The 13,616-nt window shown below is 38.2% G+C and overlaps 1 protein-coding gene across 1 annotated transcript; it reads left to right on the top strand.

Moving 5' to 3' along the window:
• The first annotated feature begins 2,957 nt into the window (after positions 1–2,957).
• Positions 2,958–3,926, top strand: LOC120524535 (olfactory receptor 51I2-like). The gene has a single exon (XM_039746371.1). The coding sequence runs from the start codon at positions 2,958–2,960 to the stop codon at positions 3,924–3,926; it is 969 nt and encodes a 322-aa protein (XP_039602305.1).
• The last annotated feature ends 9,690 nt before the right edge of the window (positions 3,927–13,616 follow it).

The raw sequence follows: 13,616 nt of genomic DNA, 5'->3' as shown, positions 1-13,616 counted from the left end.
CTTCTTATCACAATATTAACCTTTTGTACGTTTCAGTGAAAGCCAACTGTGAACAACCTTAATGATGTATAGAAGGAACAAGGTATCATCTTTTAAACATACTGTATTTACTCATGTACTACGCTCCCTTGTGTAAGAAGCGCACCCTAATTTTTACAAAGAAAATCGTGAAAAAAGTTTTGTCCCATGTACAACGCGCGTTGTGATTGTATAGGAAGCGTTTAGAGAGAGAGCGAGCACTGTCGAGTGAGAGTGTGCCAGCAAGCGAGTGAGAGAGAGAGCACGAGCAAGCAAGCGAGAGAGAGAGCGCAAATGCGCGAGAGAGAGAGCGTGAGTGTGCGAGTAAGTGAGCGAGCCCAAGCAGAAATTTCCTCATGTATAACGCGCACATTTCCTCATGTATGACGCGCACCTGATTTTCTAATGCTACTTTTTAGGAAAAAATGTGTGCGTAGTACACACGTACATACGGTAATTCTTTAGCCACTGCAGAAGAATGCTGTGGTCAATGGAATAATCTAAATTTCATTAAACATTAATAAGTAAACATTTATGTATCTATCCATTTTGAAACTTTCCTATTCAGTTCAGAGTTACAATCAATGAGTGTAGCTGTTTGAGTACATATTACATCTCAATAGTGAGATCAGAGCAGTGCATATCTGTTAAATGCTCACCAGAGTGTAGATGAAGGAATAAAAAAAGAAATATATAGCTATCAGTAGCAGTGAAAAAAAAGATAGTAAAGAAGATTAGTGATTACGTTTATAAATGTTTGCATGTGATCAGTATTTATAAAGTTGACACAGAAAATTAGCCAAACTTAAAAAAGTGAACCACTGTCACACACGTGCACACTCATGGCTGTCTCTTCAACATAAGGATTGACTTACTGAAACAGTGAAAGGTGTTATTCAAATCTTTATGAAAAAGCTTGCTTGAAGAATAAGTAGTCTAATTTCTGTTTTTCGCTAATTATTAATGTGGTGTTACACATGTGCAAGTAGGAGGCAGCTAAAGGGCCTAAGTAAGTGTAATAAAACATCTGACTGGGGGAGGCAGAGTGCGCTGACTGTCTTTCTTAGTTCCCTACAGACTTTTCCCGGGAAATCCTGCAAGGTTCCAGCACCTCAGAAGACATCACTTCTGGTGCCGGGCCCTTTGCTGACATCACTTCAAAACCAGACGACATCACCTCCGGTGCTGGCCCCCTTTGCTGACGTCACTTCTGATTCTGGCCCTTTTAATGACATCACTTCCTTTATGGGCCTTTAAAGCCTCCATCTTTGTCTTCTGTAATCAGTTCTGTTGTGGACTCTGTTCTATGCACATCGTGCTTCTAACACCTCAGCTTTTGCAGCCAGGAAAACATTATATGGGTGGCTGCCCCAAACCTTTATGATGTCTCTGTCTAATCTTTATTACAGTAGTGTAGTTGGCAGGATGAAGGATGAAACTGGGACATGAACTTTTAACAACCCAGGTAGGAAAGTACCAAGGGGCCGAGTTTCTGGAGGGGGAGTGTGTTTGGGGGTCAAGAAGTGATATCTTCTGGTCCGGGAAGTGACGTCAGCAAAGGGGTCGGCACCTTGCAGGATTTCCCGGGAAAAGTCTGTAGGGAACTGAGAAAGACAGTCGGCGCACTCCGCCTCCCCCTGGTCGGATGTTTTATTACAATTACTTAGGTCCTTTAGCTGCCTCCTACTTGCAGGTGTGTGACACCACATAATTAGCGATAAACAGAAATTAGACTACTTATCCTTCAAGTAAGCTTTTTCGTAAAGATTTGAATGACACCTTTCTCTGTTTCAGTAAGTGTGCAAGAGCATAGTTGCGACTGGAATGTCTCTTGCCCTTACTGTTGAATCTCTTCCTCCTTCTTCTGATACTGATTAGTAATTGATTTATTTTACTTTTGCCACGATTAATGTGTGCAAGTGTAAAAAAGGTGCCTCAAGAACACTTAAAATTAAATTTAATGACCTTGTTTTGCTTTTAGTTTAAGTGGTGGCTCTCTGGCTTAAGGATCTGAGCTGGTAACTTGAAGGTTGCCAGTTTGAATCCTGGCAGTGACAGAAACAATTTTACTCCATTGGGCTCTTGAGTTAGGCCCTTAAACTACAATTGCTTCAGGCACTGTACAAATAGCTGTCCCTGCATCCTGACTCCAAAACTGTGTGTCTCTGGAGAGTAAGTTGGGGTATGCAAAAAATTACAAATTCCTATTACAAGAAATAGTATGTGTTGAATAAAGGACTAAAAATGCTCATTGCACAATCTAATGGCATCAAACTAAAATACAATGCATCTTTGCATTGAATTTCAAATTGACATACTGTAGGTACTTCCTGACATTACAAAAAACAAGAAATGATCTGATTCATTTCTTTTCAATGATGAAAAATATCACACAAAAATCAATTGTCTTACACAAATATACATTTTGTTTAAATGTAATATACACTTTGTATTGCATTAGTTTCTGGCATAATAATCCTCTATAATAAGGTAGAATCTCCAAGGGTTACTTCGTTTATTCATAAGAGAAAATATAAAATCCTCTGACAATACTAACTCTAATGAATAACTCTGTTGTTACAATGTAAATGTATAAATTAGCTGTGGTGCTTCTGACTCTATACTAGTAAGGCAAGAATACAGTTTGTTAAATAAGAATAATTTTCATTTTTAAATAGAGGAGACTAGGCTTATTGCAGTGAACGAAGTCTTCAGATTTGTTAATTGATAGCATATCATGAAAGTGAGGTAAATTTTCAAATGTTGCAATTAAGAATTTTAGATAAATAGAAAATTGTGTATTTTGTATTACAATGTAAATGTCAAATTCTTCTTGGTAGTATGAAGCAAATATGTTCATGCTTTGTTTTTATCTTGCTTTGCTGTGTTCACCATTAATCCATAATTACTGTTCTTTTTTAAGATAAAAAACAACCAGCATGTCTGCTCTGAATACCTCTTATTTACGTCCAAAAGAATTTTTTTTGATTGGATTTCCAGGAATTGAGAGCTACCAGACTTGGATTTCTATTCCATTTTGTGTCATGTATGTTATAGCTCTTGTAGCTAATGTGTTGATCATTTATACTGTAAAGGTTAATCATAGTCTGCATAATCCTATGTATGTTTTACTTGCAACCCTGTCACTTGTCGATCTTGCTTTGTGCTGTTTAACCACACAAATTTTAAAGATATTTTGGCTCAATGACAGAGCTATTGCTTTTGACGCCTGCTTGTTTCAGATGTTCTGTGTTCACTTTTTTTCATCACTAGAATCTTCAATACTTGCTATTATGGCTTATGACAGATATGTTGCTATTTACAATCCCTTGCGATATATGTCAATTTTATCATACAGATTTTTAGCTAAAATAATTCTATCTCATTTTCTGAGAGATCTTATCTTAATAGGCTTGCTACCAATCTTAGCCTCCAGGTTACCTTTCTGTTCATCTAACGTCATACCACATTGTTACTGTGATCATATGGGTATTTTAAAATTAGCATGTACTGATATATCTATGAATAGTTACCTAGGCCTTTTTGAAATTGCCTCTATATTTGGATTGGATGCCATTTTCATTATATTTAGTTATATATTGATTCTGAGATCTGTTCTAAAGGTTGGCTCAAAGGAGGCATTTCTTAAAGCATTGAACACGTGTGGTGCCCATTTGTTTGTAATTTTGTATTTTTATACAACATACCTATTTAGTGTTTTAGTTTATCGAACTGGCCAGAAAGTTGTACCTGAAATTCATATTATGTTTGCTGTTTTATACCTTCTTGTACCACCAGTTTTAAATCCTCTTGTTTACGCCATCAGAACCAAGGAAATCCGTCATGCTATTTTAAAAACTGTTTTCAATAAAAACACCAACTCCAGAAAACAGTCAGCAAGGACTTAAAATATTTATTTGCTAAATAAGGCTAAGTTTTAAATCTGTCACACTCTGCAACTATTACAGCTCAGATCATCATAGTCTACCTGTAATGGAAAAGACTATTCAGCACAGTAATGAATTGATGAATTTTTACATTTAAGTTTGCTTCTTTAGTCATTCATTCATATAGGATGTGGCTCCAAGAAGAGCATCAATCTACACTATTATTAAAGTGTGTTTACTACCGGAACCATTATGCACAAACCAGACTGACAACATACTTAAGCAAACAAAATGACATTAATGGTAGTATTACATTAATAAACCTTTCATTTCAGAAGTGTGTACATAGGACTTTCATGGCTGCAAACATGTTAACTGCATCTTCTATTTGAATTTTCTGCTGCAGTTCATACTGTATGTAAATTACAGCCAGTCCCTGAAAACTGTCATCATTGAGCTCATGCAAAAGGACGGTTTCCCCCTGGGGAATTAATACAGTGTACCAAATCCCATATATTGAGATTTTTTTATTGTTTTAACTTTGAGAACTTGCTTTTTTCTAAAATCACTAAGATAAAAAGCCGAGAGATACTCTCAATGTTACTATACTGACATTGTACTGTGTTTGTGGAGTGCTTGTTCTTTTAATTCTCTTCTCTTTTTCAGAAGTGTAGCCAGTTTTTGGCTATTTTAACATGCTGCATTTTACTAGCCCTGCTGATCAGAACTGGCACCACTGCCATACAATTGGGGCTGGACAGCCCAAGCTGGGACTGATGCATGCTTTAGCCATTCAGCCTGACATGGGAGAGCTTGGTAGATAACTGGCTTTGCTAGGAAGTTTCTAAAAAGATGCATAATAATTAAAGTGCTACATTTGGTCGCTGCTGTCCTTACAGAAATGCTGCTAAGGGAAATCTCCTGGTTGCCTGTTTGGATAAGCCGGGTTATTATGAACAAACATTAATACGATTGTTAACAAAAGAAAATGTTTTCATTTTATTTTGTAGCAGTAGTTCATGCATGGTTATACATTGATTTTGTAATAGGTGAACGCATTTTGTCATGGTCTAAAACAGAACTATAGCCAATGGGTTACAGTAAGACACATGAATTTATGCAATTTTGAAATCCTTAGAAGTTTCAGAATGCTTTTAAAATGTAAAATACTTTTTAAACATATTTCAGAAAAGAATATTAAATCTTAGACTAATAAAACTTTGCACATCTTTTTTTGGTTTTATTATTTGTCTCGATAATTTTTATTACAATACAATATGACATTGTCAGATCCATTGAATTACATTTAGGGTTGCATGGACCAGAGCTTATAGAGATTTTCAGGTCACAGCAGGGTCCACTCACACTTACACAGGAGAGAGTTTGAAAACATACAGTCTTGGAAAGGAAGAATGAAGACCGGCATTCATAGATGAAAACAACTACAGACATGGGAAAAAGATGTAAATGCCATGTGGGCAAGGGTCAAGGACAGAATTAAGTTGAAGTCACTGTATCTGTCTCTGCTATACTGTGCTTCCTTGCAACTCACTTTAATTGTTATTTGGACATGTTTGATGAGAGCCCTAAAAAAACTTGGTCAATTTTCGAAACTTTCTATATGTGCATCCATTTACTTTAACTATATGTCTAATAAATTCTGATGAAATCACACCATCTTTATTTATTTTTTTGCACCAATTCTATTCTATCAATAAATAATGTTTAAACAATATTATTGATCTTAATACACTGTAATATCCATCCATTTTCTAAGTCCACTTATCCAGAACAGGTACATGGGTAAGATGTATCCTATCCCAGCAAGCATGAGGCACAAGGAACCTAGGGCCAGTTTTGCATCACCAGTCCACCTAACCTGTATATCTTGGGACAGTGAAAGGAAACTAGAGCACCGACAGGAGACCTATATGTACACGGGGAGAACATGCAAATTTCATGTAGGGAGCACCCAAGACCTGAACCCTTGCCTCCTTGTTGAGAGACAGCAGCGCTGCCACTGCACCTCCATAATACCCCAGTCGTAAGAGCCATCTAAAAAAAAACCATTTATGTTGGAGCCTTGTGTAGGGTTGATTCCTGTGTTGTATTCAGTTCTGTAGAATTATCTTCACTCCCTATGCTGCAATGAAAAGTAAAATACTCAGTAATGGAAGGATGGGTGGAAAAACCTTCCTAGATACTGAATCACTACTATATTTGGTATTTTTAACAGAAAACTGTAGGAAAGAAAATAATAGTTTATTCCTTTGATGGAAAAATCAGAAATTCAGAAAAAAGGAATCATAAATGTTGCTATATAAAGAATAAAGCACTTAGAAATTAAAACTAGTGTTAAAAGACTGGATCTATGTCACTGTGATGCAAGCTTACAAATGGGAGATATTTTTCAGTATAAGTTGTTAAAAAATAAGTTTACGAGGATTGATATAAGTATACTTTACTGTATCTAACTTCATTTAGTTCTTATTTTATATAAATTCACTTACTATTTCAATTTAAAAAAAAACAGAATAATTGCAAGCATAGTAAAATTAACATGGGAGGAAAGAAAAACTTTACATCAGCTGTTCACTTTGCTAAACCATGAAGAATTTGTATTATTTTAAATAAGTGTTTTGTAAAATTGGGTAATTATAAGCAAAATCAAATATTGCATAGTAAAATTAATATGAGGAAAAGAAAAACTTTTCATGATCTACTCACTCAGCTAAACCATGAAGAATATGAGTTATTTTAAACAAGTGTTTGGTATTCCATGTGAATGGAAACATTCTGAATCCAAAATAATGAGTTGTGTAAAAAGCAATTTTCTTCTGTTTATTGGATACAAGTTACAACATAATAAGAGAATATTTTATATTACATACAAAATACATTTTAAGAAGGTAAAGCCTGTTGCAATGTAGAGTGATAAAAAACTTGGTTACATCAGAGAGTGCAAGGAAGATCAAGGCTCCTATTTATCAAGCATCTCAGAATTATTCTACTCCTAGGAATTGCACTAAAAGTCACACTAGGATAACAAAAGGGCATAAGAAGTATTTACAAAGCATCCTAGTTTCACTTCCACTGAGGAGTAAGAGGCCATATCTGAGAATGAATGGTATCACAATTTTACAGCACCCCTTGCCATAAAATAACACTTATGATGATGTTTTCTAGTTTTCTGATACAAACAGTGAGGCTTCACCACAAAAATAATAATGATAATATTTATAATATTGAAAATTGTATAAGGTGAAGAGGAAAAACATTATAAATTAAGATACTGCTCTAAGCTGCACTTAATTATTGCCAATTCGCTACAACATTAAGAATAACATTGTAACAAGCACTGAGATGTAATAACAAGATACGCACTGAATAACAGTAAAGCCTGAAAACAGACATGTTTATTTAACAATCAATGCTCCATGGTTTATTCTCATAGGAACAGGATAACAGCTATCTAAAAGGAGAAATGACAGGAAGGAATTGAATGCAAAACCATCAGAACAGTGATGAGATTAGAAACATACTGGACAAGCATACTAGGTGCTACCTTATTCAGAAATTGAGTTTGGACAGGTTGATTTAAGGCTTATAGCTATTTCTTGCACCTTCCCCACTCTAACAGTTTGCCCAGGTCTCTCAGACAATTTTGATTTCAAATGATACTTGGTTTGAGATGATTAACAGCTTATATCATGTTTTTAATTTAAGAAACAACTGTGTTAACACTAGAATCTCTGAAGCCTATGAAAAAACTTGTAATCCCGGGCCACCTTAACTTCCTTCACACCTCTCATTTTGCATCTTTTGTTTTATAGATGTGTCAATCAGCACAACAGCAGCTTACTACTCAGAATGGTAATTCCTGGAAGCGCCCAAAATCAATCCCATGACTTCTTGATTCTGAGTCAGCAGCTCTTACACCGCACCATCTAAGCAGTCGTATCAACATTGTACCCTAACCCTTTTTCTTCGGATATATTCTTGAGTAAAAGCGCACTTGTTTTGTTATATGTGTACCTTTTGTGAAAGTGTTTATTTGATATTTGGACTTAAGTCTTCACACATTATACACTTTATGTCAAACGTTTGTCATTAGTACTATTGTAAGAGACAATCTTAGAAAGTTAAAGTTTTGAGTTAAACTCATATTAATGTTTGCTTAATTTGAATAGAATGTAAACTTCTTTCATAGTCATGGCTTATGGCATAGTCTTTTCCCCCTATAAATTAGTACTATAACTGAGAAACAGTGTGATAATAAGATCAGTTGTTGTTTAGAACAGGTCCCAGTAAGCAGGGACTTGAAAGATCCATTTTCAACTTAGAAATGGGATAAGCATACGGTTTTCTGACCATTTTGAAATGGTTCAGAAATGTTAAGTAAATAGTAACGATTTGAGATGTAAAAAGATTAAGCTTAGAACTGAACTTTTCTTAACATTAATTTTTCTTTTTTTTGCTATTTTAATTTTCTTTTTTGTGTGAACTGTTTTACTTTGAAACTTAACTAAACTTTTAAAAATGAAGATATTTTGTCTGTGGGATAATTTTTGCGCGTCAGGCTTTTTTTGAATGCCATTTTTTTTAGTTGAAGCTGCTGAGCTTTGGTAATTTTGGGAAAACGCAGCTACAACTATAACATGAAAAAAAATTCTATTTTAGATATGTGTTCAACACTTCTTGCATTTCTCGCATTTCCTGTCATCCTACATTTACCCATCTTGTTGTAGACACAGAACACACATGAATGCATGTGTTCCAAATAACGATATATTATTTACCCTGTACAACTCCAGGTGCTCACACCCAGATAAACAAGACTTGAGCTGGGAGAGCTTTTTGCCCAAGTTCAGCTCCGGCTGTGGGGAGAATGGGATAGCAGTCTGCTCGCTTCTTAACACATTTGCAAAACAAAAGACCCTAATGGAGAGGTGCGAAGGAATTTAAGGTGGCCTGAGATTACAGGTTTTCGTAGGCTTCAGGAATTCTAGTGTTAAACATTATGTAGTGGAAATTAAGATAAACTTATAGGAAAATCATTACCATAACTCTGTTTAGTAATGATTCTTTTGCCCCATCAATCTGCCATCATTTAACTGGGACAGCCTGAAAATATTTATGTTCTGAGAAACATACCACATTTTGTTTCTGACGTCAATAGAAAATACAATAACAGTTACAGACTGATATACACCTAAAGCATACAGCCAAGTACCAGTTTAAAAAAGTGTTTAGGGTTTGACTCTCACACTGAATAACTAGCTATAAGTTTGCATATTTTGAAAAGTCACACGAGAGATTTAGGAAGGTAATGCAAATTAAACTTAATTTTGTTTCAGAGAAAACCACCAATAAAAATTAGTGGTAGGAACCAGGCTAGGAGTAATAGGATCTCGTCTTCTTAACATACTGTAGTTCTTTAGCCATTACAGAAGAATGCTGTGGCCAGTGGCATACAAAAAATTTTACTATCTCTATATATAATCTTCATTTGGGTCTTGATCTTTGTTTGTCCGCGAATGAATTAGAAGAAGCACTAGATGGCAGTAGAGAGACAGCTAAAATGTAGGCATTGCATTAAGAATCTCCTCCAGGCTTATACTACTGAAGACTGTAGTACTCCAGTCACACCTCAAAACGCAGACATTCCAACTAAACAAATTGTTGTGCTTTAAATTAACTAAAGAGATCTTCATTTAGATCTTGATCTTTGTCCGCGAATTCCATGCATGCGTGGACCACCTTCCAGTTTAGTACATTGTTGTTACTCATGGATGTCAACAATGTGCCGGAATAACGAAAGGGGTGATGGACAGTGTTATGCTGATTAGCTCCTGAGGCCTGGTTAGAGAATGAGATTGCCGAAGATAAAAGGTACCTGCCTACGTAACATATGAATGAAAAGAAAGACAGTGGGTAAAATGAATGACAACGTAACAGCACCTTCCGGAAATTATTATTGTTACGTTGTAGCTGGCGAGTGCTGCGTGTCTCACAGTTATACATGCTCATATGTCAGTGAAGTGATCTCTATTTATGCTTTAAAGAGCCTGGATACCTATGTGTCCTCCTTTAATAACCATTGCTCCATGTATATTGCCTTACTCTTTGGATTGCCACAAAGCAACCTGCGAGATTGGAGAAAGGTTGAGAAGACATCGTGAGAGGAAACGACAGCGTCCTGAAAACAACACGGACTGTGAATGGACAGAAACAGAAATGCTCCTACATCACCACATAATAACGATTTGGATAGTGATTCCAAGTGGGCCGTTCCTATCGAATCAATATCCAAGGGTTTTCTTTTTTAATTTTGTTTCCCTTATAAAAAATCATAATGCTGTGCGACGAAGGGCCCAGTTCACGACTGGCAGCCGCGTTTAAACAGGTAGCCCTTCACAGACAACTTTAACACGTGCAACATAGTTGGGCGCACATGGCTAGTAAAAAATATGTGTGAATCAATCTATTTTCTGAACCAATCTATTTGAATCAATCTATTTTCTGAACTTTCTTATTCAGCTCAGAGTTACAGTGGGTGCAAGAAAAGAACCAATCCTGTCAGTCTCATAATATACTCACTTACATCAGACAGGCAACACATTTTTGAAATGTGGGAAGATAACTGAAGTATATTTAAAAAGACTTTTAAATGAAACCATCAAGTTAAAGACAAAGCAATCTGAGGTCATACTAGTGAGTGGGTGCTTATTGTCGCATGGCTGCAGACAACTATGTTCATACCTAAAAAGTAAAATTCAGTGAAGTTCATCAAGAATTCTGATCTGATTTAAGAACTGAGTGCATCATTTATAAATTATACGAGGGTGAGTCAGAAATTATCCACACCGGTTATATTAAAACTTTACTTTCTATACAAGGTCCTTGTCTCCCGAGTCATTGCCGTGCAGTTGTGAATGTGTTACATCAGATCATTTGCAACTGCGGTGTGAGAAACAACGGCTGCCCCACTTGTGATTTGCATGAAAGAAGAGTAGTGTGCAGCAATTAATTTTTTTCTGGTCTGAGGATGGGCCTGGTGCTGATATTTATCAAAGACTTTGTGCACAGTATGGAGAATGTGTTTTGTCACAAAGAAGTGTGTATGAATGGATAGAGAAGTTCAAGGAAGTTCACACGTTTCAGCCATGAAGAAGGAGCTGGTCGCCCATCCACATCCATGACTAATGACAACATTGACTGTGAAATGACTCTGTTAAATAGACGAGTGACAGTAGATGATATGGCAAATATTTGCAAATCAGCCATGTCTCTGCCTATGCAAAAATCCATGACAGACTTAGGTTTCAAAAGAAGCCCTACGATGAAGAAAATTCACGTCTGATGAAGAGGTGAAGACAGCGGTGCATTCGTGGCTCGCACCTCAGCCTAAAACATTTTTTTAATGAAGAAATACGAAAGCTTGTTGACAGATGGACAAAGTGTTGTGAGCTGGGGGGCTGATCACACCCCTAGAGGATACAGACGCTCCTTAGAAAACCCCTTCTAAAAATACTGACAGACTACCTTCACGTTGCTCCTTTACTAGCTGGGCTTACTTGTGGCTGCTCTGTTGCGCGATATGCTTTTCGCACGGACTTCTGCATACTTAAAAGCCTGAACAGCAACTGTCAGTCTTGGTTTGGCTGATTGCTTTGTTCTCTTCTCCCCCAGTCATCCTCTGCTCCTGTTGGGGGTCCTAATCCAATTGTGCTCCCCTATGATGTCTATTCTTTAATCAAGAACTAACTGCATACTGAGATCATTTTACTTCTGAAAGAAACATGTTTGTTTGAAGTGTTTGAGTAAAGTTTCTGTCTCTACAGTCTCCTGTGTTTTCTGTGCAATTCTGTGACCCAAGCGTAACAGTGTATTAAAAAGCAGGGAGATTATGTCAAAAAATGTGTATTTGTCTTTTCTGAAAGTTGATTAAAATTAATTCTACAGCCTTAGTGTGGATAATTTTTGACTCAATTTTGGAATGAATTTCATTATTTGTTACTTTCTCTTAATGGTTAGCTGTTGGAAAAAAATTGAAAACATTTAGTAAATGGAATCAGACGCCTTACTGCCATGTTCCGTAAAGTGATGGCCACGAGGAGTATTACTTGAGACATGGAAACCTCAAATTAGTCATAAAGAATATTGACCTGGTGGAGTAAACAAGCTTTTGTTACATTTTTTTCACATACATATGCCTTGGAGAATGTAAACACTTCCCTAATTTTATTAAGACATACATGCACACTATGATCAAATTTAACATCATGAAATGATGCCATCCATTATCCACTGCTTATCCAAGGTCGGGTCGCGGGGGCAACTGCCTAAGCAGGGAAGTCCAGACCTCCCTATCCCCGGCCACCTTCTCCATCTCCTCTGGGAGGACCCCCCCCGAGGCGTTACCAGGCCAGCCACGAGATATAATCCCTCCAGTGTGTCTTGGGTCAGCCCCGTGGCCTTCTCCCAGTGGGGCATGCCCGGCACACCCCCCACCCAGGGAGATGTCAAGCTGGCATCCTAACCAAATGCCCGAACCACCTCAACTGACTCCTATAAATGCAGATGAGCAGCGACTCTACTCCGAGTCGCTCCCGGATAACTAAACTCCTCTCCCTATCTCTAAGGGAAAGTCCAGCCACCCTGCTTGAGTTCAACATCAACAGGAAACGAGTCAGACTTATTACCGGCAATGCGGACCAAGCTCCTGCTCCGTCTGCATAGGGACTGAATGGCTCGTAACAACGAGCCTTGTACCCCGTACTCTTGGAGCACACCCAACAGGATACTTCGAGGGACACGGTCAAATGCCTTCTCCAAATCCACAAAACACATGTGGACTGGTTGGGCAAACTCCCATGCCCCCTCCAGGATCCTGGCCAGGGTGTAGAGCTGGTCCAGTGTTCCACGGCCGGGACAGAATCCGCATTGTTCCTCTTGAATCCGAGATTCGACCATCGACCAAACTCTCTTCTCCAGCACACCTGAATAAACCTTACCGGGGAGGCTGAGGAGTATGATCCACCTATAGTTGGAGCACATCCTCCAGTCACCCTTATTAAAAAGGGGGACCACCACCCCTGTTTGCCAATCCAGAGGCACTGCCCCCGAAGTCCATGCAATGTTGCAGAGACGCGTCAACCAGGACAGCCCCACAACATCCAGAGCCTTGAGGAACCCAGGGTGAACCTCATCCACCCCAGGGGCCAGGTCACCTCGGAGCTTTTTAACTATCTTGGCAACCTTGACCCCTGTTATGGACAGGACCCACCTGGAGTCGACACAGCTCTGCTTCCTCTAAGGAAGATGTGCTGGTGGGATTGAGAAGATCCTCAAACTATTCCTTCCATTGGTCAATAACGTCTGCAGTTGAAGTCAGCAGGGTCTCACCTTCACTGTCCCTCCTGAGGCACCTGACGGTTTGCCAGAACCTTCTTGGTGCCCGACCGAAAGTCGTTTTCCATGGCTTCCCCAAACTCCTCCCATGCCCGAGTTTTTGCCTTTGCAACAGCCGATGCCGCCACACGCTTGGCCTGCCGGTACCCCTCAGCTGCCTCTGGAGTCCTAATGGTCAACCAGACCCAATAGGACTCTTTCTTCAGCCTGACAGCCTCTTGAACCATAGGTGTCCACCACCGGGTTCGTGGATTACCGTCACAAGAGGCACCGACAACCTTGAGGCCACAGCTCCGT

Source organism: Polypterus senegalus, chromosome 2 (assembly GCF_016835505.1).
Source record: "Polypterus senegalus isolate Bchr_013 chromosome 2, ASM1683550v1, whole genome shotgun sequence".
NCBI lineage: Eukaryota > Metazoa > Chordata > Cladistia > Polypteriformes > Polypteridae > Polypterus > Polypterus senegalus.
This window is presented reverse-complemented; position numbering and strand designations above follow the sequence as displayed.

Bases quoted from the DNA above. Each gene is read 5' to 3' on its own strand.
- LOC120524535 (XM_039746371.1), top strand. From the start codon at position 2,958: ATGTCTGCTCTGAATACCTCTTATTTACGTCCAAAAGAATTTTTTTTG.